This window comes from Cololabis saira, chromosome 1 (genome assembly GCF_033807715.1).
Source record: "Cololabis saira isolate AMF1-May2022 chromosome 1, fColSai1.1, whole genome shotgun sequence".
Taxonomy (NCBI): Eukaryota; Metazoa; Chordata; class Actinopteri; order Beloniformes; family Belonidae; genus Cololabis; species Cololabis saira.
In genome coordinates, this window is record NC_084587.1 from 33147896 (window position 1) to 33175370 (window position 27475).

The 27475-nt window shown below is 39.6% G+C and overlaps 1 protein-coding gene across 1 annotated transcript in view; it reads right to left on the reverse strand.

The window, feature by feature from the left end:
- The window catches only part of pkd1a (polycystic kidney disease 1a), a 99689-nt gene extending 78907 nt beyond the window's left edge, over positions 1-20782 (reverse strand). The window contains exon 1 of the mRNA XM_061720665.1: positions 20287-20782. Within this exon, the coding sequence (XP_061576649.1) occupies positions 20287-20561 (275 nt within the window). The 5' untranslated portion in view covers positions 20562-20782. The remainder of the gene's footprint in view (positions 1-20286) is intronic.
- Positions 20783-27475: the final 6693 nt, after the last annotated feature.

A 27475-nucleotide genomic window follows, 5' to 3' on the forward strand; every position in this document is an offset into this window, starting at 1 on the left:
TTCTGACAAAAGGAAGGCCTTTTTGCCCCCCTAAACGTGCCCAAAAAGTCACCAAATTTTGCATGCAAGTCAGGCCTGGCGAAAAATTTGATATTTAATGGTTTACATTAATGGGCGTGGCAAAATGGCTCAACAGCGCCCCCCGGAAAACTTTGTGCCTCAAGCCCCACAATGCGGTTAGTCGTACATGCACGAAAATCGGTACACACCTGTATCATGGCCCAACTTAAAGAAAAGTCTCTGGGCGTCATGTCGAGAAACCGAACAGGAAGTCGGCCATTTTGAATTAATCGTGTCATTTTGGCGAAATTTATGCCTTCCTTCGGCAGTTAATACGGCCCGAACCGTAACGTGCACCCAGGTGTGTTATACATCAAAATGTGCGTCTCCATCCTCCGACACCACGCATTACTTTTCTCTTTCAAAAGCGTTACCGTGGCGACGCTAGACGCCGAAAAGCGCGCCCACCCTTCATCTGATTGGTTCAGACAGAAAAAACTTTGCGCCTCAAGCCCCTCAATACGGTTTGACGTACATGAACGAAAATCGCTACACACCTGTATCATGTCGCAACTTAAAGAAAAGTCTCTTGGCGCCACGGCCGAAACCGAACAGGAAGTCGGCGATTTTGAACATTCTGAATTAATCGCGTAAGTTTGGAGCAATATATGCCATTCCTTCGAGAATTAATACGGCCCGAACCGTATCGTGAACCCAGATGTGTTATACATCAAAATGTGCGTCTCCATCCTGCGACTACACGCATTACTTTTCTCTTTCAAAAGTGTTACCGTGGCGACGCTAGACGCCAACAAGCGCACCCCCCCTTCATCTGATTGGTCCATATTTGATAGTTCCCCAAAAGGCACCAAACTTGGCACGCAAGCCAGGACTGGCGATAAATGTGATATTTCATGGTTTGCGTTAATGGGCGTGGCAAAATGGCTCAACAGCGCCCCCCGGAAAACTTTGTGCCTCAAGCCCCACAATACGGTTTGACGTACATGCACCAAAATCGCTATACACCTGTATCATGGCACAGCTTAAAGAAAAGTCTCTTGGAGCCATGGCCGAAACCGAACAGGAAGTCGGCCATTTTGAAATCTGATTGGTCCATATTTGATAGTTCTCCAAAAGTCACCAAATTTTGCATGCAAGACAGACTTGGCGATAAATTTGATATTTCACGGTCTGCATTAATGGGCATGGCCTAACGGCTCAACAGCGCCCCCTAGAATACTTTTTTCTGCCATAACTTTTGAATGGTTTGACATAGGAAGTTGTGGGTGGTGTCATGGGACTCTGTATGGAGTCCTTGACCTTCATTGGCCTGAATTAGCCCCACCCCTTCTTCTGATTGGTTGTCCCTTTTTTCTGCTATAACTTTTGAATGGTTTGACATAGGAAGTCGTGGGTGGTGTCATGGGACTCTGTAATGAGTTCTTAAGCTTCGTTGGCCTTAATTAGCCCCGCCCCTTCTTCTGATTGGTTGTCCCGATTTTCTGCTATAACTTTGGAATGGTTTGACATAGAGAGTCGTGGGTGGTGTCATCAGATTCTTTATGGAGTCCTTGACCTTCATTGGGCTGAATTAGCCCCGCCCCTTCTTCTGATTGGTTGTCCCTTTTTTCTGCTATAACTTTTGAATGGTTTGACATAGGAAGTTGTGGGTGATGTCATGGGACTCTATAATGACTTCTTAAGCTTCGTTGGCCTTAATTAGCCCCGCCCCTTCTTCTGATTGGTTGTCCCGATTTTCTGCTATAACTTTGGAATAGTTTGACATAGAGAGTCGTGGGTGGTGTCATCAGATTCTGTATGGAGTCCTTGACCTTCATTGGCCTGAATTAGCCCCGCCCCTTCTTCTGATTGGTTGTCCCTTTTTTCTGCTATAACTTTTGAATGGTTTGACATAGGAAGTCGTGGGTGGTGTCATTTCTGATATGCTAATGGGGGGCGGTGGCCCTGAGTGCGAGGGCCCGTTCATCGCTGCTTGCAGCTTTAATTCTTCTTCTTCTTCTTCTTCTTCTTATTGTTCTGACAAAAGGAAGGCCTTTTTGCCCCCCTAAACGTGCCCAAAAAGTCACCAAATTTTGCATGCAAGTCAGGCCTGGCGAAAAATTTGATATTTAATGGTTTACATTAATGGGCGTGGCAAAATGGCTCAACAGCGCCCCCTTGAAAACTTTGTGCCTCAAGCCCCACAATGCGGTTTGTCGTACATGCACGAAAATCGGTACACACCTGTATCATGGCCCAACTTAAAGAAAAGTCTCTGGGCGTCATGTCGAGAAACCGAACAGGAAGTCGGCCATTTGGAATTAATCGTGTCATTTTGGCGAAATTTATGCCTTCCTTCGGCAGTTAATACGGCCCGAACCGTAACGTGCACCCAGGTGTGTTATACATCAAAATGTGCGTCTCCATCCTGCGACACCACGCATTACTTTTCTCTTTCAAAAGCGTTACCGTGGCGACGCTAGACGCCGAAAAGCGCGCCCACCCTTCATCTGATTGGTTCAGACAGAAAAAACTTTGCGCCTCAAGCCCCTCAATACGGTTTGACGTACATGAACGAAAATCGCTACACACCTGTATCATGTCGCAACTTAAAGAAAAGTCTGTTGGCGCCACGGCCGAAACCGAACAGGAAGTCGGCCATTTTGAACATTCTGAATTAATCGCGTAATTTTGGAGCAATATATGCCATTCCTTCGAGAATTAATACGGACCGAACCGTATCGTGAACCCAGATGTGTTATACATCAAAATGTGCGTCTCCATCCTGCGACTACACGCATTACTTTTCTCTTTCAAAAGTGTTACCGTGGCGACGCTAGACGCCAACAAGCGCACCCCCCCTTCATCTGATTGGTCCATATTTGATAGTTCCCCAAAAGGCACCAAATTTGGCACGCAAGCCAGGACTGGCGATAAATGTGATATTTCATGGTTTGCATTAATGGGCGTGGCAAAATGGCTCAACAGCGCCCCCCGGAAAACTTTGTGCCTCAAGCCCCACAATACGGTTTGACGTACATGCACGAAAATCGCTATACACCTGTATCATGGCACAGCTTAAAGAAAAGTCTCTTGGAGCCATGGCCGAAACCGAACAGGAAGTCGGCCATTTTGAAATCTGATTGGTCCATATTTGATAGATCTCCAAAAGTCACCAAATTTTGCATGCAAGACAGACTTGGCGATAAATTTGATATTTCATGGTTTGCATTAATGGGCGTGGCCTAACGGCTCAACAGCGCCCCCTAGAATACTTTTCTCTGCCATAACTTTTGAATGGTTTGACATAGGAAGTTGTGGGTGGTGTCATGGGACTCTGTATGGAGTCGTTGAACTTCGTTGGCCTTAATTAGCCCCGCCCCTTCTTCTGATTGGTTGTCCCGATTTTCTGCTATATCTTTGGAATGGTTTGACATAGAGAGTCGTGGCTGGTGTCATCAGATTCTTTATGGAGTCCTTGACCTTCATTGGCCTGAATTAGCCCCGCCCCTTCTTCTGATTGGTTGTCCCTTTTTTCTGCTATAACTTTTGAATGGTTTGACATAGGAAGTCGTGGGTGGTGTCATGGGACTCTGTAATGAGTTGTTAAGCTTCGTTGGCCTTAATTAGCCCCGCCCCTTCTTCTGATTGGTTGTCCCGATTTTCTGCTATAACTTTGGAATGGTTTGACATAGAGAGTCGTGGGTGGTGTCATCAGATTCTGTATGGAGTCCTTGACCTTCATTGGCCTGAATTAGCCCCGCCCCTTCTTCTGATTGGTTGTCCCTTTTTTCTGCTATAACTTTTGAATGGTTTGACATAGGAAGTCGTGGGGGGTGTCTTTTCTGATATGCTTATGGGGGGCGGTGGCCGTGAGTGCGAGGGCCCGTTCATCGCTGCTTGCAGCTTTAATTCTTTTTCTTCTTCTTCTTCTTATTGTTCTGACAAAAGGAAGGCCTTTTTGCCCCCCTAAACGTGCCCAAAAAGTCACCAAATTTTGCACGCAAGCCAGGCCTGGCGAAAAATTTTATATTTAATGGTTTGCATTAATGGGCGTGGCAAAATGGCTCAACAGCGCCCCCTTGAAAACTTTGTGCCTCAAGCCCCACGATACGGTTTAACGTACATGCACGAAAATCGGTACACACCTGTATCATGTCGCAACTTAAAGAAAAGTCTCTTGGCGTCATGCCCGAAGCCGAACAGGAAGTCGGCCATTTCGAATTAATTGTGTAATTTTGGCGGAATTTATGCCATTCCTTCGGCAGTTAATACGGCCCGAACCGTAAAGTGCCCCCAGGTGTGTTATACATCAAAATGTGTGTCTCCATCCTCCGACACCACGCATTACTTTTCTCTTTCAAAAGTGTTACCATGGCGACGCTAGACGCCAAAAAGCACGCCCACCCTTCATCTGATTGGTTCAGAGAGAAAAAACTTTGCGCCTCAAGCCCCATAATACGGTTTGACGTACATGCACGAAAATCGGTACACACCTGTATCATGTCGCAACTTAAAGAAAAGTCTCTTGGCGCCATGGCCGAAACCGAACAGGAAGTCGGCCATTTTGAACATTCTGAATTAATCGCGTAATTTTGGAGCAATATATGCCATTCCTTCGAGAATTAATACGGCCCGAACCGTATCGTGAACCCAGATGTGTTATACATCAAAATGTGCGTCTCCATCCTGCGACTATGCGCATTACTTTTCTCTTTCAAAAGTGTTACCGTGGCGACGCTAGACGCCATAAGGCGCGCCCCCCTTCATCTGATTGGTCCATATTTGATAGTTCCCCAAAAGTCACCAAATTTTGCATGCAAGGCAGGCCTGGCTATAAATTTCATATTTCATGGTTTGTATTAATGGGCGTGGCAAAATGGCTCAACAGCGCCCCCCGGAAAACTTTGTGCCTCAAGCCCCACAATAGGGTTTGACGTACATGCACGGAAATCGGTACACACCTGTATCATGTCGCAACTTAAAGAAAAGTCTCTTGGCGCCATGGCCGAAACCGAACAGGATGTCGGCCATTTTTAATTAATTGTGTAATTTTGGCGCAATTATGCCATTCCTTCGGCAATTAATTCGGCCCGAACCGTAACGTGCACCCAGGTGTGTTATACATCAAAATGTGCGTCTCCATCCTGCGACACCACGCATTACTTTTCTCTTTCAAAAGCGTTACCGTGGCGACGCTAGACGCAAACAAGCGCGCCTCCCCTTCATCTGATTGGTCCATATTTGATAGTTCTCCAAAAGTCACCAAATTTTGCATGCAAGCCAGGCCTGGCGATAAATTTGATATTTCATGGTTTGCATAAATGGGCGTGGCCTAACGGCTCAACAGCGCCCCCTAGAATACTTTTCTCTGCCATAACTTTTGAATGGTTTGACATAGAGAGTTGTGGGTGGAGTCATGGGACTCGATATTGAGTCCTTGACCATAATTGGTGAAAATTAGCTCCGCCCCTTCTTCTGATTGGTTGTCCATATTTCCTGCCATAAATTTTGAATGTTTTGACATAGAGAGTTGTGGGTGATGTCACCTGAATCGGTATTGAGTCCTTGAGCTTCATTGGCCTGAATTAGCCCCACCCCTTCTTCTGATTGGTTGTCCCGATTTTCTACTATAACTTTTGAATGGTTTGAAATAGAGAGTCGTGGGTGGTGTCATCAGATTCTGTATGGAGTCCTTGACCTTCATTGGCCTGAATTAGCCCCGCCCCTTGTTGTGATTGGTTGTCCCGATTTTCTACTATAACTTTTGAATGGTTTGACATAGAGAGTCGTGGGTGGTGTCATTGGACGCTGTATTGAGCCCTTGACCTTCATTGGCCTGAATTAACCCCGCCCATTCTTCTGATTGGTTGTCCCGATTTTATACTATAACTTTTGAATGGTTTGACATAGAGAGTCGTGGGTGGTGTCGTTTCTGATATGCTTATGGGGGGCGGTGGCCGTGAGTGCGAGGGCCCGTTCATCGCTGCTTGCAGCTTTAATTATACTTAATATTATACTTATGACATATACGTATCACTTAGCAACCAAACACCGCTGCATTACATTATGGGGAGTTTTATGCTTAGCTAGTGTCCATCAATCCACACTAATACATTTCTCCGGAATGAGTATGGATAGCGCATACTATTGAGTACGTACTAATGTTTCGGACGTACTAAAAAGTCTCACATACTGTTTTTGCATACTCATTAGGGTGGAAGTATGCAATTTCGGATGCAGCCACGGTCTCAACTGATCCGTTGCTAAGGTCCGGCCACCTTAGTTACTGTTGCCAACTCAGACAATCAATCAATATTGTTTACTGTTTTATGATAGCGACTGCGGGTGTGAAAACCTTGTCTTGAACTACTTTTTGTCCAGGAACGGACAATCGACAATGTGACTTTATAATTTTTTTTAAAAGGGATCTCAATGTTTTTCTTTGGAGCTGAAAGCTACAGGTGTCTGAGTTCCAGTCCCTGTGCAGCTAATACTGGTCAGCTTTTGGTTCATCTTTGTGTATGCCCCCCCCACACAGTACAGCTGACAATTAATTGCATTTAAATTATCATCTGAAATAAAGCAATTAGCAAATCACAAAGCTGTACTTATCATTTAAATTAATTAGTCCATCTGATGTAGACCTAAGACGAGTCACAATGTCTTCCTTGTGCTGCATCCGTGGCCACCAATGAGAAGCACCATTCTGCTCATGTAGTATTCATGGTAAGTGATAAAAAAAAAAAAACAAGTCTAAACTAGAGGTGAGAACTGAAAATTTATCTCACTTCTGTTCCAAATTTCATGAAGGGTTGGAACATCACACCTATAAAATAATCAATTCCATGTCTCAATGCTGGCATGTGCTAAATATAACACCTGCAGGGGTGTTATGTTATTGACCAGTTGCAAGGTTGTTTTGTTTTTGTTTTCGTAATGACGCAGTAAAGCAGTAAAAATCTGTGTATGCAAATTTGGAAATAAAATAGGGGCTTGATTAGCATAATGGCATCAGGATCAATAAGAATCTTGTAGATTCCCATTCTTAGTCTAGACGCACGGTAGTAGAAGATCATTAAATCGGGCGTTTTAGATAAATTACCCCTGATAATGGCAAATTAACTTGCAATCTCAATATTTGTCTGAAAAATTGAAACTGGATATTTTCACCAATTAATACACCCCACAATTTAAAAAAAAAAAAAAATATCGTCATTTAGGCCCAAGCGGAATAAAATAAAACTATTTCATTAAGGCTTTACTGACACCAAAGGGCAAAACCTTAAAATCATAGATTACCTGTACTTCCCATCCAAGAAGTTTCTGAATCACAGCTTCCAATTTAGCGGCAGACCTTCTTCAAATCCAGAATTGGTATCTAACTTCACCTTCATTTGTACTTCCAGTTTGCGAAAATGTAAACTCCAGATAAGCTAAATCCGAGCTTGTTATGACACTCTTGTAATCTAGCCGTGGATTAAACTCAAGACGTTGCAGTTTGGGTGGTATTGTGTCAAAAGTGCATCTAATTTATCCAAGTGGAATCGACTGTTAATGGACTGCAGCACTTTTGCCTTCTATTTTGTTCTTTGCTTTCTTCTGCTCATTTAAATCAGTTTCAGGTTCATTGGCATGACGTAGACTAAAATAGCCCTTTGCTGACTTGCTGCCTGCCAATCACCAGTGGGTCTAACAGATGAGTGACTGTATTTGCAGTATTTCCTTATTTTTATCATAACATCTCTTTTTCTTTTCTTTTAAAGACAGTGTTGCATCATTTCACCATTCTACATTCTTTTCCCATTTTGTATTGGCAGATAATTGACATTCCTTATCTGAAAAGAGGAACTAGAAAATCTGATTATTGTAGAGGTTTTGTCATGTCATGACACGTAATGCAAATTAAACAAATGGCCGATTTGCATTTCATCAGAACTTTGGCAGGGTAAGTCCACGTTTAGGGGCTTGACATGCAAGAAATTCCCACTTTCCCCCTCGAGGGAGCCTCATTAACATCTGGACCATGCAGTGCTGAGTGTTATTTTGGGATGTCTTTAAGTCTTTGACTCTTTGCAGGCAATGTGAACATACTAAACATGTTTCAGTTCAGCTCTTCACTCCGTCATGCACATATTTACGCACACACAGGAACGCACAGGCACTCAAGTCTCATGTCTCTGAGCATTGTCAAAAGTTAAACATGTATTTAGGTCAGTTTGAAGGTAGTCTACACAGGTCGCTCATTTCTTACTTGTATGTAATTTGCTTTTAAATCCAATGCATGTTACAAATGGACATTAAAGGATGGTTCAACAGAACAGTTTTTCTTTTCCTCAGGCAATTTCATCCGAAACATCATAATTGTCTTTTAAAAATCCATTAAATCTATAGGCATTTGAAAAAGAAAACCCACACCCCCTTAATTAGGGGTTTTATGTATTAGGATATAATAAATCAGGTCCTTACGGTTTAAAACTTTTACAGTTCATTTTAAGGTCTCAGACACATTTTGACTGTTGGAAGAAAGTCCTGGTGCAAGGTGGCAATCCGAGCAAATATGAGGCATGTTTTGGCATTTTGAGAACATTAAACATGCTTACTACTGTATCATTGCAAATCATGAGCCAAGTCGTCTCATCCAAACTGTGTTTCTCCACACAATTTTTCATCAGCAACCAATTGAGAGCATGGTTGTCCTACTATTGTTGGTTACAGTCATGTAAATAGAGACCCCACAAAATCCTCAATCTTAGGTCTGCAACTTTATAGCATTTAGATGTGAGTGGGTGTCATAGTCTTCGAAGATCTTTCTAGACTTTTTTGCAAATTATCTAGTGTATGGTCAGCATGTGGGAGTGATCTCAGTTGTAAGATGTAAGGTGGTAAATGGGGGTACATGAGCTTTTAGACTGAACTAGATCTAACATTACCATTCGGTTGGCATTGAGGTGCTGTTTTCTTCTTCTTTTTTTTTCTTCACTGGATATCCCACCGGGAAAACAACAACACCCTTATTATACACAGCTTCTGCTTCCAGAAGTGATACAAATGTTATTAAATATAACACAAACAACCTTACTGTATCAAACATTTAAGGAGCCATCGGGTGAAACAACATTAGAGGTTAATTAAGATAAAACTGAACGCAGAAAAATCACTGCAGCAAACTCTGGAATTAGCATTTCAGAAATTAGAGATATTCCCAAAAGAAAACCAGAAGCTGCAGCAACAACAGATAGAGTTAAAGCTGTAAGCAGCGATGAACGGGCCCTTGCGCGTGCAATTTTCACCAATAAAAGGTCAAGGACTCAAAACGAAGTCCGATGACACCACCCATGACTCTTTATGTCAAACCATTCAAAATTTATGGCAGAAAATAGGAACTATCAAATATTGACCAATCAGAAGAAGGGGTGGGGCTAATTTGCACCAATTATGGTCAAGTACTCAAAACCGAGTCCGATGACACCACCCACGACTCTCTATGTCAAACCGTTCAAAAGTTATGGCAGAAAATAGGAATCTATCAAATACCGACCAAATCAGCTACTAGTATCACTTCCTGTTTAACGTTGAAGTGTGACGCGGCGCCACGCCCACGCCATTTCACGAAAACTCACTATTTTGATAACTTTTCATCATTCACGTCTTTTGTGTCTCCTGAGCGAGTTTTATGTTGAACGGACGATCCTGCTAGGAGGAGTTTGTTAAAGTACGACACGTGAAAATGCCATAAATTGCCCCAAAATTACACGATTAATTCAAAATGGCCGACTTCTTGTTCAGTTTCAGCCATGGCGCCAAGAGACTTTTCTTTAAGTTGCGACATGATACAGGTGTGTACTGATTTTCCTGCATGTACGTCAAACTGTATTGTGGGGCTTGAGGCACAAAGTTTTCTAGGGGGCGCTGTTGAGCCATTAGGCCACGCGCATTAATGCAAACCATTAAATATCAAATTTTTCGCCAGGCCTGGCTTGCGTGCAAAATTTGGTGACTTTTGGAGCACGTTTAGGGAAACAAAAAGGCCCTCATTTCGTTGGAAAATAAAAAATAAAAACGAGAACGAGGAAAACTATTCCTACAGATACAATAGGGCCTTCGCACTGTCAGTGCACGGGCCCTAATTAAAGAATGAATTCTTCTGGATGAGCAGCCCTGTCGGTTGTTGGAAACTGCTTGACTGCTTGAAACTCTGAATTGCTCTCCCCAAACTGTATTAGACTGAGCATTATTGTGTACGCTAAAAGAAGCAAAGGCAGTCAGCTCCAGAATGGACATCTGGCCCCCCAACATGACGTCTGACTGGTATTGGATCGATATTCGGTCAAAACTAAAAGTGTACGTGTCAGAATCGGTATCAGAACATCGCTATGATATTATCACAAATCTTTCGTCAGGTGTCATGCAAATTGTGTAATTCCATGACATAACTGGTATCAATAACCAACAGCAATATCATTTGTTGATTGCAATCACGTAAACAGTGATGCTGCAAGATCCCCAATCTTTGCAAAATGTTATAGTCTTTAGATGTAAGCAGGTGTCATATGTTCGCTGTGCAGTTGTGTAGTTGTAATAAGCTTTACAACACATTATAATGTGCCATCGGTTATTTAATAAAAGTCAATATGCCAAAGCAGTGTCTAGGGGGAAAGAGAAAAGAAAACAAAAGAAAGAAAGAGGAACAAAAATAGCAGTGTGGCGCTGCTAACGAAACGCACCTGAATGAAGGATCGCGAAAACGTGTGATCGCCACAATAAAAGCAGTTCTGGAGCATCACAGTAGGAATTAGCACAATGTCAAAGATAAAATACAACATCGATCATCTTCAAGAGGCTATTGTTGCTGCCACAATCTGGGAGGGATAACAAGACCACTTCCAAACAATTTGGAGTCTTTTATTCTACAGCGAGAAAGATTATTAACAAGTGTAAAGAAAAAAATGCACATCAAGTGTCTCTTTTGTATCTCAGGAAGGGGACAACAGCAGCATACAATGTCCAATTATACCACAGCTCCATAAATGTGACAAATAAGCATATATATATATATATATATATATATATATATATATATATATATATATATATATATATATATATATCGTGTACAGAGCACTGCAAAAAAACAGTTATTTGAGGATAATGCTGAATTGTAGCAAAGTCCAGCACTTAAGATATGTACGATGAGGAAGCCTCTTGTGTATAATGTCAAGATCTGTATTGACAAATAGCCATCTCCTAAAATATAATAATATATTATTCCAGATTAATCAAGAAAAAAAATAGATAAAGTATCCTAATTGATGTAAATTTTACAACAATATAATTAGACCATCAGTTTCAGATTTTCTCCATCGAAAGGCTGTTGGTAAGATTAGGATGAATATATTGCTGGAAGATCAACATTAGTTGCTTGAATCTTCTTATTAGATTTGTTTGCAGTGTGTTGAATGTCTTGTCTTTGTTACTTATGGAGATTGATAATGAACAGAATGTTCAAGACACTTGAATTAAACCTGGTGGAGATGTCTAAAGCTTAAGCAAAAGCGCTAAAGAGCTTCCATCTCTTATGACCTACAACTGGACACAACAGAGCACGCGTTCAGTTCAAAAAGACAAGAGACGATGGCGTTCAAAGTCAGTGGTCTGTTTTGAATTAGCCATTGTACAGCCACCTAGAGCCAAGTGGATGCGGAGACCACCACTGTTTACATTGCATCTTTCCTTGACCACACATAAAGGAGGGGTTTTTCTTTCTTTTTTTTTTATTTCAACCACACATCTGGCAATAACCTAAATGTCAGAGAACCAACTGGATGCCCCGGTAAAAAAAAACTCAAAAAATGCCATGTGGACATATGGTAAAACTAGAAGCATTCATGCACATTGAAGTCACCCGTTTCAATTCCTATAAAGCCTTTTCTATGGAATAAGTGAGAAACAAGTATTGCAGCGCTGTCTCAAAGATAATTGACTCTGGTTTATTCAAATCTGATGAAAGAAAATTCATACAAGCAAGGTTTAAAAGTGACCACAAATGATGAGCGTAGCTTTTGCTCAGCTGTTTCTGTCAAACACTTGAAGTACAAGAATAATGTGACTGATGTGACTGCAGACTGTATGATATATAGATTCAAATGAAATCTCACAGTTGGCACATGATGATGAGAAAAGTGTCTTTATAAACTCAATCCAGTGTGATATGACGTCACTAATGGCAACTAATAGGACAACTATCTTTCAACATCAAGAATTAAAAACTTTAACTAGGTAGGTGTAAACATCAACCCTCACATCTCAACTCCTCTCAAACAAAAAACTGCAAGCATATCAATTAAAACAGCATATCTAGGGCTGTTCGATTTGCCCAAAAATAAAATCTCGATTTTTTTCTCTCAAAATCCGATTTTCGATTACGATTATTTTGTGAATTGACAAAAGGCAAAGAAATGATTTCAAATATGCTGTTTTTTTATTTAACATTTGCCCCATTGGGCTTTAAGTGCAAACTTTGCTCTTATTAAACCAAAAATGAATGAATAAAGTGCAAAACTTTGTAAAATAAGTAGAAAAAAAGTTTAAAAAAATATAATAAAATATAAAGTTTTATCTCTGATAAAAAAAAAATCAGCAAATCAGCACTTGCAAACATACAGTAAGTTATATTTCCAATTAAATAAAACAAGACATTTTCTAATTAAACTAAACTGGGTCTTTGCATGCTAAATAATAATGCAACCCATGAAGGAGGTAGAGGTGTGTAATGTCAGTCTTTACATTTGCTATTGACATTTGCAAGTTTTTTGCAAGGAACACGAGCCGGTCTACCGCATCTGGCTTGAGGGATGCCCGGTGGCATGTTACAGGTATTTCCATCAATCATTAATATGTGTGCAGACAAGGTAAAAAAATAAATAAAAATTAAAAAAAAAAGAAGTGAAAAATCGATTTTACGACTTTCACGTTTTAACATCGTTCTAATTACATAATCGCGATTACGATTTAAAATCGATTAATCGAACAGCCCTAAGCATATCATCTGTGTCACCAATTTTATTCCAAGTTGGTATTTGTATTGTTTTTTTTTTTTACATTTCAGGATCTTCTGTCTGTGAACAAATGTGACAGCAGCTAATGACCTAAATGATGCCCACTTGAGCAGAAGAAGTGCTCTGTGTGATGAACCAGTTTATTTTGGTTACAAGTCGTGCGTGAGAAAATGGTAGCCCCATTAAATACTTTCAAGTGTTTAATAACTCGGGAAAGAGAGCTGGACATTTTTGTAACCTATGCACGCGCACACGCACACACACACACACACACACACACACACACACACACACACACACACACACACACACACACACACACACACACACACACACACACACACACACACACACACACACACACACACACACACAGCAAGTCTTCCAGCTATAATTATCCTCTTTTTCAGCCTGAAGACATCCCCAATAACACCGTTTCCCAGAGTTAATAATGAACCGAGACGGTTTTGGTACCAGGAGTTTGGTGCTTGAACATGCACACACATACAAACACAGACTGAAGGAGACGATGAGAGCCGTCTTGTGCCTGCCCCATTTCTTGCCTCAGACTCTTATTTATGACCTACTGGAATGTCTGCACTTCTGTGAGCGATGTCCTTAGTTGTTTTTGCTATGGTAACATAACAAATGCTCCCCTTGCATATGGTCAGTATGTTTCAGCTTTTCCAACCGCGCATCAGTGAGCGAGAGCGTGTAGGTGGCTGCGTGTATCATAACCACCTTTGGAGAAAGAGGCTGATGGAGAATCAACAAGACGTTTGCAGAGTTTCAGAGTGAAGTTTGTCTGTTCAACAGCTGTGGTGAAGCCGAGGACCTCACCCAAACTAGGACACCACATATCGAAACAACTACACTCAAATGCATGTCACTGTGGCGGCAGCCCGTCTGTGTATGTATGCATGCATCTTGCTTCCATAGCAACATCACAAGTTTCAACAGATAGGACTTTGGCGTGCTGGATGTCAGCCGCATACATGGATTTATTTACAATAACAATTCCTAAACAAAAAAGTGGACACGATGTAAAATGTAACTTAATACAGAATGCCATGATTGGCATTCAGGTAAATAAATTTGGTGGCTGCAACACTTCTCAAAAGAAGTTGGGACTGGGTGATATTTACGATTCAAGCTGCTCAACAGTTCTATCTAGGGCTGTTCGATTAATCGATTTTAAATCGTAATCGCGATTATGTAATTAGAACGATGTTAAAACGTGAAACTCGTAAAATCGATTTTTCACTTTTTTTTTTTTACCTTGTCTGCACACATCTTAATGATTGATACCATATTAATGATTGATGGAAATACCACTCAATACCTGCGACAAGTGCCCCATCGGAGAGGCTCTTTAGTGTAGGAGGGGGCGTTGTAACATGCCACCGGGCATCCCTCAAGCCAGATGCGGTAGACCGGCTCGTGTTCCTTGCAAAAAACTTGCAAGTGTGAATAGCAAATGTAATGACTGACATTACACACCTCTACCTCCTTCATGGGTTGCATTATTATTTAGCATGCAAAGACCCAGTTTGCAAGTGCTGATTTGCTGATTTTGTTTTCAGAGATAAAACTTTATATTTTATTATATTTTTTAAAACTTTTTTTCAACTTATTTTACAGAGTTTTGCACTTTATTCATTAATCTTTGGTTTAATAAGAGCAAAGTTTGCACTTAAAGCCCAATGGGGCAAATGTTCAATAAAAAAACAGCATATTTGAAATCATTTCTTTGCCTTTTGTCAATTCACAAAATAATCGTAATCGTAATCGAAAATCGGATTTTGAGAGAAAAAAATTGAGATTTTATTTTTGGGCAAAATCGAACAGCCCTAGTCCTATCTCTTCTTTTTCCTACTTTTCATTTCATAATGTGTCAAATGTTTTCATCTGGTGAAGGGTCTGGCCTGCAGACGGGACATTTCAGGACCTTCTTTTACTACAAAGGCATTTTTGCATTGTCTCGCTAGGCCCTCCCTGAAAAGGGCTGTCTGGATGGGAGTAGATGTTGCTTTAAGACCTGCATACCTTGAATTTTTTTTCCCAGATTTTTAGATGCATTTTTATTCGTGCCCCAACTTTTAAGGAGATAGGGATATAGTTATCCATCCATTTAATCTGTTTATTGATGATCTAACCTTTACTTAACAAGCACTCGAGTGTTCAAGACTGACAGTAGCTCACTAGAAACATCCACATAAAATTATGCAAAAAAACATTCCGTTTCCTTGAACATGTTCTTTGATGTCCAAATTGCATCATGCCCAGTATGCATGGGAAGAATATGAAGCTATTCCTTACGGTTATAATCTGTGAGTTAAGTGTTTATTTTTTTCTCAGTTTACTGTCCTTGCACACAAAGAGCATTGTGATGACTTGTGCTCAAGCGATCAACATGCTAAGCACTTCAGAAACCTTCTAAAGGGACATCAGAAACCTTTGGAGAAATTTCATTTCACAAGCATTTCCCAGAAATGACTTCAGAGCTGCAAAAGTCTTCATATGAAGTGTTAAGAGATTTTATTATGTGTGTGGGTTGGAGCAGATGGGCTGGTGTGTAAAAGGAATTCTTCTCTCCAAATTTCTCCGACTCTCCACTCTACCGAACGCTAAAATGTTTCACAGCCACAAGATGGGTTTTCTTTCCTCACTACCCAGTGTGGCTCTACAACGTTCAGTTCAGACGGAGGCACAAAACGGAGAACTGGGGAGCTGGTGGAGTTAATGGAAGATGCAACACCGGCTTAATTGAAATATAGGTATAGGCAAAGTGTTTTTCCTTCAGTGATAATGCAGCACTGTCACTTAAAAAAAATGTATGAGGTTGGGGGGCATTTACTGAAAGCTCTGTTATTAATTATTTAAATAAAAATGTTGAGTTTTTTTTCAGCAGACAGAACAAGCACATAATTCATGTAACGCCACAGCATGTATTTCTATTATCAATCATGAATCAGCGACACCTCAGTGATACAATAAAACTATACAACCTATAAAGACTGACATCTTCGTGAAGGGGGAAAACCCTTCTTAGTTGGTTGTAATTATTTAAACTAATCACAGTCTTCTGAATCCAAAATGCAGGGAACCGTTAAGCCTGATTTATGTTCGTGGGCTGAGTCGACACAGACGCTACACTGTAGATACGCAAGAACCCTACAATTACATGAACACATGCAGCGCTGCGCCGAGAGGAACGTTGCAACCTGGAATTAACTATGCAGACAGGTAAGAGCTCCCCCATACCAAGTAATTCAAGTCAGTAATCTTTAATAGTGACATGACAACTGAAAGGACAACTGGGGATGCTGGTCCCAAACAGCTGTGTGGCCTGAAGAAAACCACGCATGATTGAAAAAAAGGGTGTCAATTTACTAGGAAGCCTGAAGATTGGTGTATGCAGTAATGGAAAAAGGTCACGTGGTCTGATGAGTCCAGGTTCACTCTGCTCTGTTATGCTGGAAGTAGCAGGCTACGAAGAGCAGCAGCTTAAGTGATCCACCCACCATGCCTAGTGCGCAGAGTGCATCCTGTGGGGGTAGTGTTATGATCCGGGGTTACTTCAGTTGGTCAGATTTAAGTTCAGTGGCATTATGTGCCCAAAAAATGAGGTCAGCTGAAACCTGAGTATACACTAAAGGATGAGTTGTTTTTTTTCCCCCTATAGTTTTTTCTTCTCTGATGACATGGGCATATTCCAAGATGACAAAGGCGGGATTTATCATACTCAATTTAAGAAACAGTGCTTCAGGGAGCAAGAGATATCATTTTCACATACGGATTAACAGTCACAGAGTTCAAACTTCAGTCCCACTGAGAATCTTTGGGGAGTGCGAGTTACCTACGCTTTAAAAAGCAAACAGTCCCGCAAGCCTTATTATGCAACATCCAAATCTGCATCAGAACTTGCAATTTTAATTACTTCCCTGTGTACGTAGCTTGGAAAGTGATTTTAAGGATAATACAAAAAGAAAATGGTGCATGCAGATGCAATAGTGTATGAGAGATAAAAAAACATCCAATAAATCTGACTATTAATGTTTTAAAACAGCACGAAGAGGAAACAGTTACAGTACATAAATCTGAGTGAACTACAGCACTTAAGTGAATATCCTTCATTAAGTACAGCTACAAGACCTAAACCATCATCAGTGTGAAAACATTAACACAGTTTCTCCATGCTGATGTTTAAAGCACGACCCTGCACTGCCTGTCTGGCTCAAGAACTTATAATCCATCCTCGAAGTGTAGCAGATTGACAACCATGTTTTATGTCAGGCACCTGCGCTGTATGTGGCTAGCTGATAACTAATCAAATTCTGCACCACAACACCGTACCGTTTTCCCAGGTCTCAAATTCACACAGCAGTGCCAAACTGTCCTGACAAGATAAGGAAAGGTAAATGACAAATATGCTGTTAACCGTTCAAATTTGTTTTGTCGAAACAGAAGAATAATGGGTTTTACTATCTTTTTAAATTTCTCTAAATTTCCTTTGCCAGATTTCTTTTTAACTTTGTAATACTCTTTCCAAGGATTGTCTGTTTACACGACGCACCAATATGGAAAAGATTAACAAAGTGCTATATGAGTGCTACATGAAAACATCAATTTGATGTTGCAGGAAATGCTGTGAGTGCACTTTGGAAAGATTTATGCTGAACCAGTCTATCTCTTCCAGGTGAAATTAAAAATGAGAGGAGAAATAGACGACTAGCAGGAACAACTATGAGATACTTTATGTAATCTACACTCTCACCTCCCTATCTCAGACAGTCTGACGGCCACTTTCCAGAGAAGTCCCTGCAAGTAAATGGCCTTTTTCTGCCTCTTTTTTTTCTCCTTTCTATTCTTGAAATAATGGGGCACTGCCTGCCTGCAGCCATAGCAAGTATTGTTAAATTTTATCACCGGCTTCTTGCAGAATGTCTCTTCCTGCCATGAAATCAGAGTTAATTAAGAGCAAACTATCTGATTTCAATGCCAGACAGAACAGGAGCAGCAGAGAAGTGACCCAATCAGTGAGGACAGTAATGCTCAGTCAGTCAACCCCATGTTGTACTGGAGCAGCGGGAAGCAGGAGGTCTAAACTGATGAAATCAACACTCCAACTGAGTCTGACATGTAAAATTCACTGTATCTCTAAAGTGGCAAAAAGAAACCTGTTGAAATGAAGCGCTAGACCATACGTAATGAAAATGACCCAACAGACACGCTTCACTGAGGCTGGGTGAATTCGTTTCCTGTTAAAACCTCATCTAGACATCATTAACTCCCTTGCTTTTTGATATCCTCCATGTATGCAAGTCCTTAACTAATGGGCCTTGATTAGACGCCCGGTACAGCCAGTGGAGACTTTAAGTAAAATAAAGAATGCTGGTGTAGTGGAAATAAATAATGGATCACATATGGCTTCCGTCCGTGCAGAACACAATGTTCTTACTGTAACTGTGCAAGAGGCTAAAGACTGATCTGCACCGCAAACGCCAGGTTCACGTTTCTAGTGACCAACCGAGCTAAAAAGCAAAAAAAAAAAAGAAGGAAAACCCTCAAACATCCCACGCTTAAATACACACACTGTCACAACATGACCTTTGACAGACCTGGAAGATGAAAAAAGGGTAACTTTTAAGTTAAACGATGGAGCCTTTATTTTATATAATTTGTGCATCTCAATATTGTTTTTTTTTTCACACATTATGTGGTAGTTTCCATATTTTGCTTGCTTCTTACGACCTACAAAAGTGCACAATGCAGGTGAAGTGCACAATTTAAAAGCCCCTTAAATCTTGCAAGCACATCAGTAAGAGCAACTATAAGTGAAGCTGCACTATGAAACTGGCTAATGTGACCAGTCATTTCATTTTAATTAGGTATTATGACAGGAAATTTTGACAGTTAAAAAAAGGTAAATAATGACATAAAAAGAACATTCAGTTTGTTGCAAGTCCTTGCTCAAAAGTTCAAAGATGATAAATTTACTATGATATGAAATAAAATGGAGAAAAAAAAACCCAAAAAAAACTCCAGCAAATACTGACATTTCACAAAGGAGTGCCAAAAACATGTGCCATAAAGTTGACACACAAGCTGAACAATTGATTTAATTCACTAATTGGCTCATTACTGTACTCCAGGCATAACAATGACAAAGCCTCCAGGGTGACTGGAGAAACAATTAACACGGTAAAGAGGTGTTAAGGCTGATTTATGGTTCCGCGTTCGTTACGCACAACGTACAGTGCGCGTCGCCGCGTCCCCTACGGCGCAGGCTCTGCGTCGATTTAACGCGGACCATAATTTAGGCTTTAGTGTCAAGGTGTTATGTAAACAAGAGTGTTAACAGGTGGTTGGTAAACTAGTATATTAGCTAGTCATATTTAAGGAGAGGGGGTGAGAGTTTATATGTTTTACTTCTTCTCACTCCCTTTCGAATATGTACTAACTGTATGTTATGTCTCATGGTAAAACGATTGTCTTATTTCTTTCTTTTTTTAATATGATTCATATTCGAAATAAACACTACTACTACTACCAGGGTTTATACAGCAATCCTTATGTTAAATTTAATACCAATTTAATACCTTTTTCATTACCTTCAGATTTTAAAAAAAAACTGTCACAACATTAAGTGTTAATCACGGACCTTTTAACATTAATACAGATTTTGACCTATAGAACACTATACAGAACAGATTTATAGACTCATTGATGTTGACCAGATGCTTCACATTTATTTCACTTTGTGAATGACAATAAAATAGACAGCTTAAAATGTAAAAGGTAAAAAATAATACCAATTAAAAAAAATATATATACCTCTGACAGTGAATTTAACACTTTTAATGGCCTTAAATTTGGCAATTTTCATTTATCACCTTTTAATACTTTTTAAAACCCTGCGGAAATCCTGACTACTACTACGACTTCCATCATTAGTTGTCAAGGAAAAACAAACCCCCACAAAAAAGTGCAGAAAAGAGCATGCAGAAGTGAGTGTACTTCTTAAGGCTGATTTATGGTTCCGCGTTACACCAACGCAGAGCCTACGCCGAACCCTTCGGCGTAGGCTCTGCGTCGATTTAACGCAGGGCCATAATTCAGGCTCCAGGAGTGACGGAAGGGGCATATTGTGAATCCCAGCTGTGGGTATTGTAACATCTCTCATCTCCTCATGTGTTGAGCAGCCAGTTTTAGACTCCATACTCACAGCACAGCGGTGGCCAGCGGGAAGTCTGCCGCCGCTGGGGCCCTCTCCAGTCCCATGCTGGAGCAGTTGACGGCGCAGAGCTGCTGCGGCCCCGCCGGCGCGCAGCTGCAGTTAACGGGGCAGGGGCCGCAGCTGCCGCCGCCGGCCCCCGCCGGCCCGGAGCCGCACGCCTGCAGCCAGCACAGCGCCACAAGCACGCCGGGGAGAAAGCTAAGCCTCGGGAAGCAGACGCCATGTTTTCGCTTGGTTAAAGTCTGTCCATTTCCACAAGGCATAGCTCAGTCACATCTCATCGCCTCTGATGGTGTAAGTCCTCTCAGTCAGGGAAGGAACAAGAAGACGCACAAAACAAAAGGCGAGAAACACGCGTCCCTTTTCCACGGCTTTCATGTGAGGAGACGGGAACAGACGGAAGGATGGATGAACCCTTTGACTCTCTTATCGACCTTTATCTTCTCGTTATGTTTCTGTCTTTTTTTTCCCCCTTCTTCCTCGAAACCCTTTCCTCTGGAAATCTAACGGAACGTCTCCAGAGTCTTTTCAGAGAGGGGAAAAAAAAGTTTTGGAGAACTTCCTCTCTCCTCCTCCTTTCACTTGTTGCAGTTCCTCGGCCCGCCGCTGACACCCGGCCCCATTCAGTCTCTGGGACTCTGAAAACTGGCACTAAAAATATAAAATAAGCAGAGGTGGAAAAAGTACAAAAATATTGTACTTAAGTAAAAGTACACATTTTCTGCTTGAAAATTACTTAAGTAAAAGTAAAAAGTACCCATTAAGAAAATTACTTAAGTAAAAGTATAAAAGTACCTCAAATTAAATATAATAAAGTACCAAAAGTACATGGTGTAAAATGTACACAAAAGTAAAAGTAAAAAGTACAAAGTACAAAGTACAAAATTCAAAGTACAAAATTATTTTCAACATAACATTATTTTCTCACGGCAATAGCCTACATTTTCATTTAATGTAAGACTTTAATTTGTAGCGAGTAACGACGTGTCCAATTTTAAATATAGCAGATTAAAAGTACGATTTTTTCCTTGAAAATGTAACAAAGTAAAAGTAAAAGTACAGAAAAAAGAAAGTATCAATAAAAGTACAAATTCTCAAAAATCTTACTTAAGTACAATAACGAAGTACTTGTACTTCGTTACTTTACACCACTGAAAATAAGTAGGGATATCAATTAAAAATATATATTAATATCAAATTAATAGGTTAACAGAGAGAGAAAGGGGCTATAATCTAAGGGGAGAACTAAATTTTAGAAAACATAAAGTACGAACAACAATGAAAAGCATGTGCATATCGAACTGTGGGGAGACTGTGGAACAGTTTGGAGCAGGAAATGAAACAGTATTAACATAAATATGTTTAAAAAGAGATTCAAAAAATTATTTATAAACAGGTATATGGAAGAGGAAATGGGTTAACGAGGAGTGTGAGAAACAAATAAAATAGGGAAAAAGGTATATTATACTTGCTTAAGATATGTTTAGATATTTATGTGGATATTTATGTAGTATATATTATATGTTGAGAGGGATAGTTATAATTATGTAATATATGTTATATATTTATTAGGTATGTAGCATATGTATATATATGTATAGGGATATTTATGTAGTTTATATAGTGTATATTTATATAGATGTATATAATATTTGTATTTTCTATATATTGATATAATATTTATGTAATATTTATATTTTCTATGTACTTATATGGATAATTATGTAGTAATAGGCATGTTTACGTAGTATTTATATAGACTATGTTTATATGGAAATAGTGTAGATATAATAATGTAAATTCATACGAGTTATAAAGGGGTAGGAACTAGGAAAAAGTGTATACTTCTTCCTACTCCTTTTTTCGAACATATGTGAATATGAAGATGTTTATTTATCTTTTATTCTTATTTTTATTTTTTTATTTACATGTTAGAAATAGAAATTCATTCATTCATTCATTCATTCAAATTTCAAAATAAAATAATCCAATTTATTCAGTTTTTATTTTTATTTTGTGTTACTGTAAGGTTAAATACTGGACACATCTCAGCCTCCACTGTCACTTTGACAAAGAAAACCATTGAAATTAGAGGTGGAAAAAGTACTCATGTTCTATACTTAAGTAGAAGTACATATACTTGTGTGGAAAAAAGACTAGTAAAAGTAGAAGTACCGATTTCCTTTCTTTGCTCAATGGTCTTAAATTAAAAAGGTAAAAAATAATTTTTTGCTGTCATTGCTAAACACATATTTCAATAACTCGTCAAAAAAAAAAAACAGACACAAAAAGCGAGACCCAGACTCTGGAACTCCCTCCCCCCACACAAAACAGACAGACTCCATCACAACATTCAAACCCCAACTCAAAACTCACCTGTTCAAACTCGCTCACTCACTCTAACCGGACACTGTGCACTACACTACACCAGTTTGTTTTATTTATTCATTTATGTACTTTTTTATGCTGTCTGTTGCTGCTTTTTTGTATTAATTGTATTTTAACTTATAAACTGTGTGTTTATAACTGTATCTCTTGTAAGGTGACCTTGGGTGACCTGAAAGGCGCCTCTAAATAAAATTAATTATTATTATTATTAAAACAAGTAGACGGATTCAGTTTGCTGCAACTTCACAATAATCAAGACTGAGCTGATCAGAGGTTCCATACCGTTCATAACATTCTAAAACAGCTTCCATAAAATAATCAATAAGCTAATAAGAACAGGTGAAAATAGACTTTAATATTATCTGTTTTCTCAGATTAGATGTCAAATTCTTGTACACGGCTTGCACAAGAGACAGCATTGGCCATGAATCATTCTGCGGACATCAAACCGTTCTTTTCAAAATGGCCATGGATGGATGAATCTGCTGTATTGTTGTCAGGCTCCTCTATACTCCCTCCCTTACTTCCTCCACGTCAGCCTGCAGATTTTCTCTCTTTTGTAACCTGTATACTCACTTGATTTTCCTTTCTAGTTCGTAATGTCTTTTATGTCATGTCTTCTCTGTGGAAGTTGGAAAAAGTAACTACCGGTAACCAGCTGTTTTGATAAAGTAAGGAGTAGAAAGTACAGATGTCTGTGTTTAAATGTAAGGAGTAAAAGTAAAATGTCCAGAAAAATAGATACTCAAAGTTCAGATACCATAAAAATCTAAGTAGAGTAAGTAAGTATTTGTACTTAATTACTTCCCAACTCTGCAGTCAACTGATCTTCTACCTTAAAAGAATCCATCCATCTTTTACTACCTCTTCCTATTCTCACGAGAGACCGTTGGAGCCTTTTCCCACTGTCTTTTGGGAATTAGGCAGGGATCCATTACAGGGCCTCATATAGACATGAAATAAAACCATAAATAATGAGCAAAAAAATCACTTCAAACTCAAATCAATTTTTTTTCACTTGTATGTGACCTCCTAACCATACAATTATAGAGGTTCTGCCAGACTCATGAAAGCAGAAGAGCAAAACCGTAATCTCTTTGAATTGGAAGTCATTTATAGTGACAATCAAAGTAGATCAAATATGAAATTTTCTTCAGATGATATGGGTAAGAACTGAGAGGCAGCTGCTCAAGTCATTTTAAGGAAATTCAATTTTAAATCCCTCAGGTCATACCGTATTTCCTTGAAAGAAAAGTTAGAAAAAACTGTCAAACTCATGTGACAGTGACCAAAATCTTAAACTTTATCCAATATTACTTCCACATTGCACCACAACTGTAGACGTTCAGCTGTCTAAGATAAATGTATTCATGTATGCATTATCTTTTTAAACCTCACTTAATCTTTTTACCAGAGTGGGTTGGAGTTTGGACTGACTCCAAAAGATGATGTGACTGAGTCCAAATTAATTTTCATTAGTACTCATCTACCAGAATCTTGAATATAGACGATTCTTTTTATTGTATAGCGTGTTATTTTAGTGTTTGCATTTATCCAGGACCCACCATCCATCCATCCATCCATCCATCCATTATCTACACCCTTGTACACCCTCTGCTAGAGCCTATCCCAGCTGTCTTTAGGTGAAAGGCAGGGATACACTCTGGACAGGTCACCAGTCCATCACAGGGCTTACTGGCATCAGTGTGTAGGATTTAATTTATTTTCTATTTAGCACCATTTCATAATGATAGTCATCACAGGACAATTAGGTTAATTTATCTACAGTAAAATCAAATCCCATTATGAACTACTTACTGTAAATTCAATGAGTTATAATCAGTTTATTACATAACTACATACACTACATTTATAAATGCATTACATACATATATTGTGTTCATGTAATACAACTTCCTTTGAAAAAAAAGAAATAAAAAACAGTCAAGGACACCATCAGACTTCTGTCAACTCTTCACTCTACAAATACAAATCCTTTTTTCTACCACATTAAAGAAGAAAAAAGACATTTAGTGGTGCAACTGCAGATTTCAACCGATGAAATACCAACTGCATCACAAATTTATACCTACAGGCGTCATGCTCTGTCGTCATGTAGTCAATGCTTTGTGTGACTTTCTAAGGAGATATCCAATGTACTGCACAAGATTTTTATATTTTGCACATCCAAACCATGAGCTTTAGAAAAAAACCCAGTCAGGGGCTACCCATGAAACCCAAACCTAACTAGAGAGCTGAACTGAGAGTATAAGAAAGTAAACACAGAGAAGTAAAGTAACAGTTGCTCCTAAGCTGTTTCTGATGTCTGCAGCTCTGCGTCTCCTCCAGTTCAGCATCCTTACAAGAACCGTACTACTTTCTCTGATAAATTTCCAAAGCAACAGAAGCTGGGATTGCCAGCAATCTAGTATAGGTTCAAATACAATGACTGCTGAAAAATGTGACTATAAGGCCCACTTTTGAGCAATGGCCCCACCCACCCCCCTTCCTGTATTATTTTCTGAGGCAGTGCGTGGCACGTGTTCGAGGTGTTTCCTGGGTATTTGATTTGGCCGGGTCCCACCGATTCTCCCTGCAGGAAACTTGTGCTCTGCACAAAGAAAAGACGAGTCCCACAATATTTCAACCTTATCCTCACTGGCATCAGTTCACTGTAGGCTATATAGCTAATATTTTTTAAGCAAGACACACAGCAGCATAAGAATTTGGGTTCTAAATGTTTTTCTCGTGTCTCTTCAGAGTTTTTAATCACTCTGTTAAAACACAAGCTATAATACACCAGTTTGAATTTCACAACATACAGTATCCCTCTGTGCATGATGACTAGACTTTGTAAATATTGAAACCATGAACTCTGCAGCCTGGCTGTGTGATTTTCAACCAAATGGCAATATTCTCAATTATTCAGTATCTCTCCTGTCCAGAATATACACCGTCTCTCTTCTGATGACAGCCGAGACAGGCTCCAGTCCCCCCTGTGACCCTGAACAGAATAAAGTGAGTGCACACAATGGATGGATGTTCATTATCTAAACTGAAGAAGTTTGAATCTCCTAAATACATTCTCTAACTTTTAACAAAGTTTACTGTACTCAGTTGAAATGACAGACCTTTCAGCATCCAGCTATTAGTCAACAACGTGCCGAAGCGGAACTGAGTGAAAGCAGGTGTTCTCATGCAACTGTTTTGATCTATTCCTGCTGTCACCAGACAAAGGGCAGGGCACAGGTGCACGGAGAGTTCAGTATCTCACAGAAACACACCAACTGAGAAACAAATCAGAAACCTTCTCGCTCAAGGCAACGATGAAGGCCACCTCACCACGATGCTGCCCCACTTCCACATCAATAGCAAATAAGTATACAGGCCAAAGATAGAATAAAAGGAGATAAACCAGCAAAAATAAGATGTTTTTAGTTAGGATTAATAGCAAATATGTAATCTATAATTAGAGGCCAGCAATTTAGATTAGCATTTGCAAGAGTTATAAAAGTACAAGACATGTCCAGGGGAGACGCAAGTCCTTCTGGGAGAAGAAATGTGATACTGGAGGAAATGGATGATGGATCAATGTTTACATAGAATGATTAATTGTTTTTCTTAATCAGGAAAAAAGGAATAATTCCTTATGTTATAAAAAAGAAGAAGTGGATGCAATTTACTTTTTATTGTGCTTAATGAGTCTTTTCAAGGATTATGATACTTAGTATAATTCATATTTTTCATTTTTCAAGGATAGCCTTTTTCTCAACCGTTTTTCAAAACAAGTTCTTTCGAAACCTTTTCATCAGAAAATGTCATTTTGTTGCCCCCAGCTCTTGAACCTCAGACTCATTTCAAGCGCAGCACTGCTGATTCAGAGGTAATCGAGGAAACTTTTCAGGGTACTTTTATGAGGACAAGTGGCACAAAGGTTAAGACGGTTTTAGTCAAGTGGCCCTGCCCACGAGTACAACCCCTCAGACTCACATCAGCGAAAGGATTAAAAAGCAAAGACAAAGTTTCAGACAAAAATAACAAAAAGTGGTAATGATTACAGTTGTAATTAAGTATGCTCTGAGACCAAAAGCTATTCACATTTAAATTGAATAATAAGTTATTAAAGGGCAGACTATCATCTTTGATGGTTTCCACATTCAGAGAGAAAGAAGTGGTCAATAGAATCCCCCTTTTCAAGGTGTAATTTTAGGTGTAATTGGATAAATGAACATTATCACAAAGTAATTGTGTGATGCTTTGTCAAGGTTCTTCCTTTGTAATGGTTTCTATAAGATTAGGTGACTGACTCAGAAGAGTCACTGGTTTATCTCATATTCTCTAATACGTCGTACATACATAGTTTAAACATTTGCGGCCCAGGGCCAGTGGAGGCCATACACATGTTATCACAATTTCTTCACAGGTTCTGGCGGTTGATGGTCAATTTGATCAAAGATTTTTGGCTCTTATGAGGTGATTATTATATTTCTTTTTATCCTCATAATCCCTTCTGGCCCTTTAATAGTTGAGGTGTGCTTTGTGCCTGAGGTGAAGTCTGAATTTGTTCCTATGTAATAGTGTTCCTAGTTTTTCTGTTCTTCACTTGCCTGAATGTTGATATCAGGCTTTTCTGTACCATTATCATGCACCTCTGTTGTATTTAATGCTGGTTTTCGTTCCTTTCTATTTTTTTTATGCTGTTGAGCTCAGTGTTTTTTAAATGTTTTTTTTAAATACCACAAAACCGGGGCGGTAAGGTAGTATGGTGGTTAGCACTGTCACCTCAGGG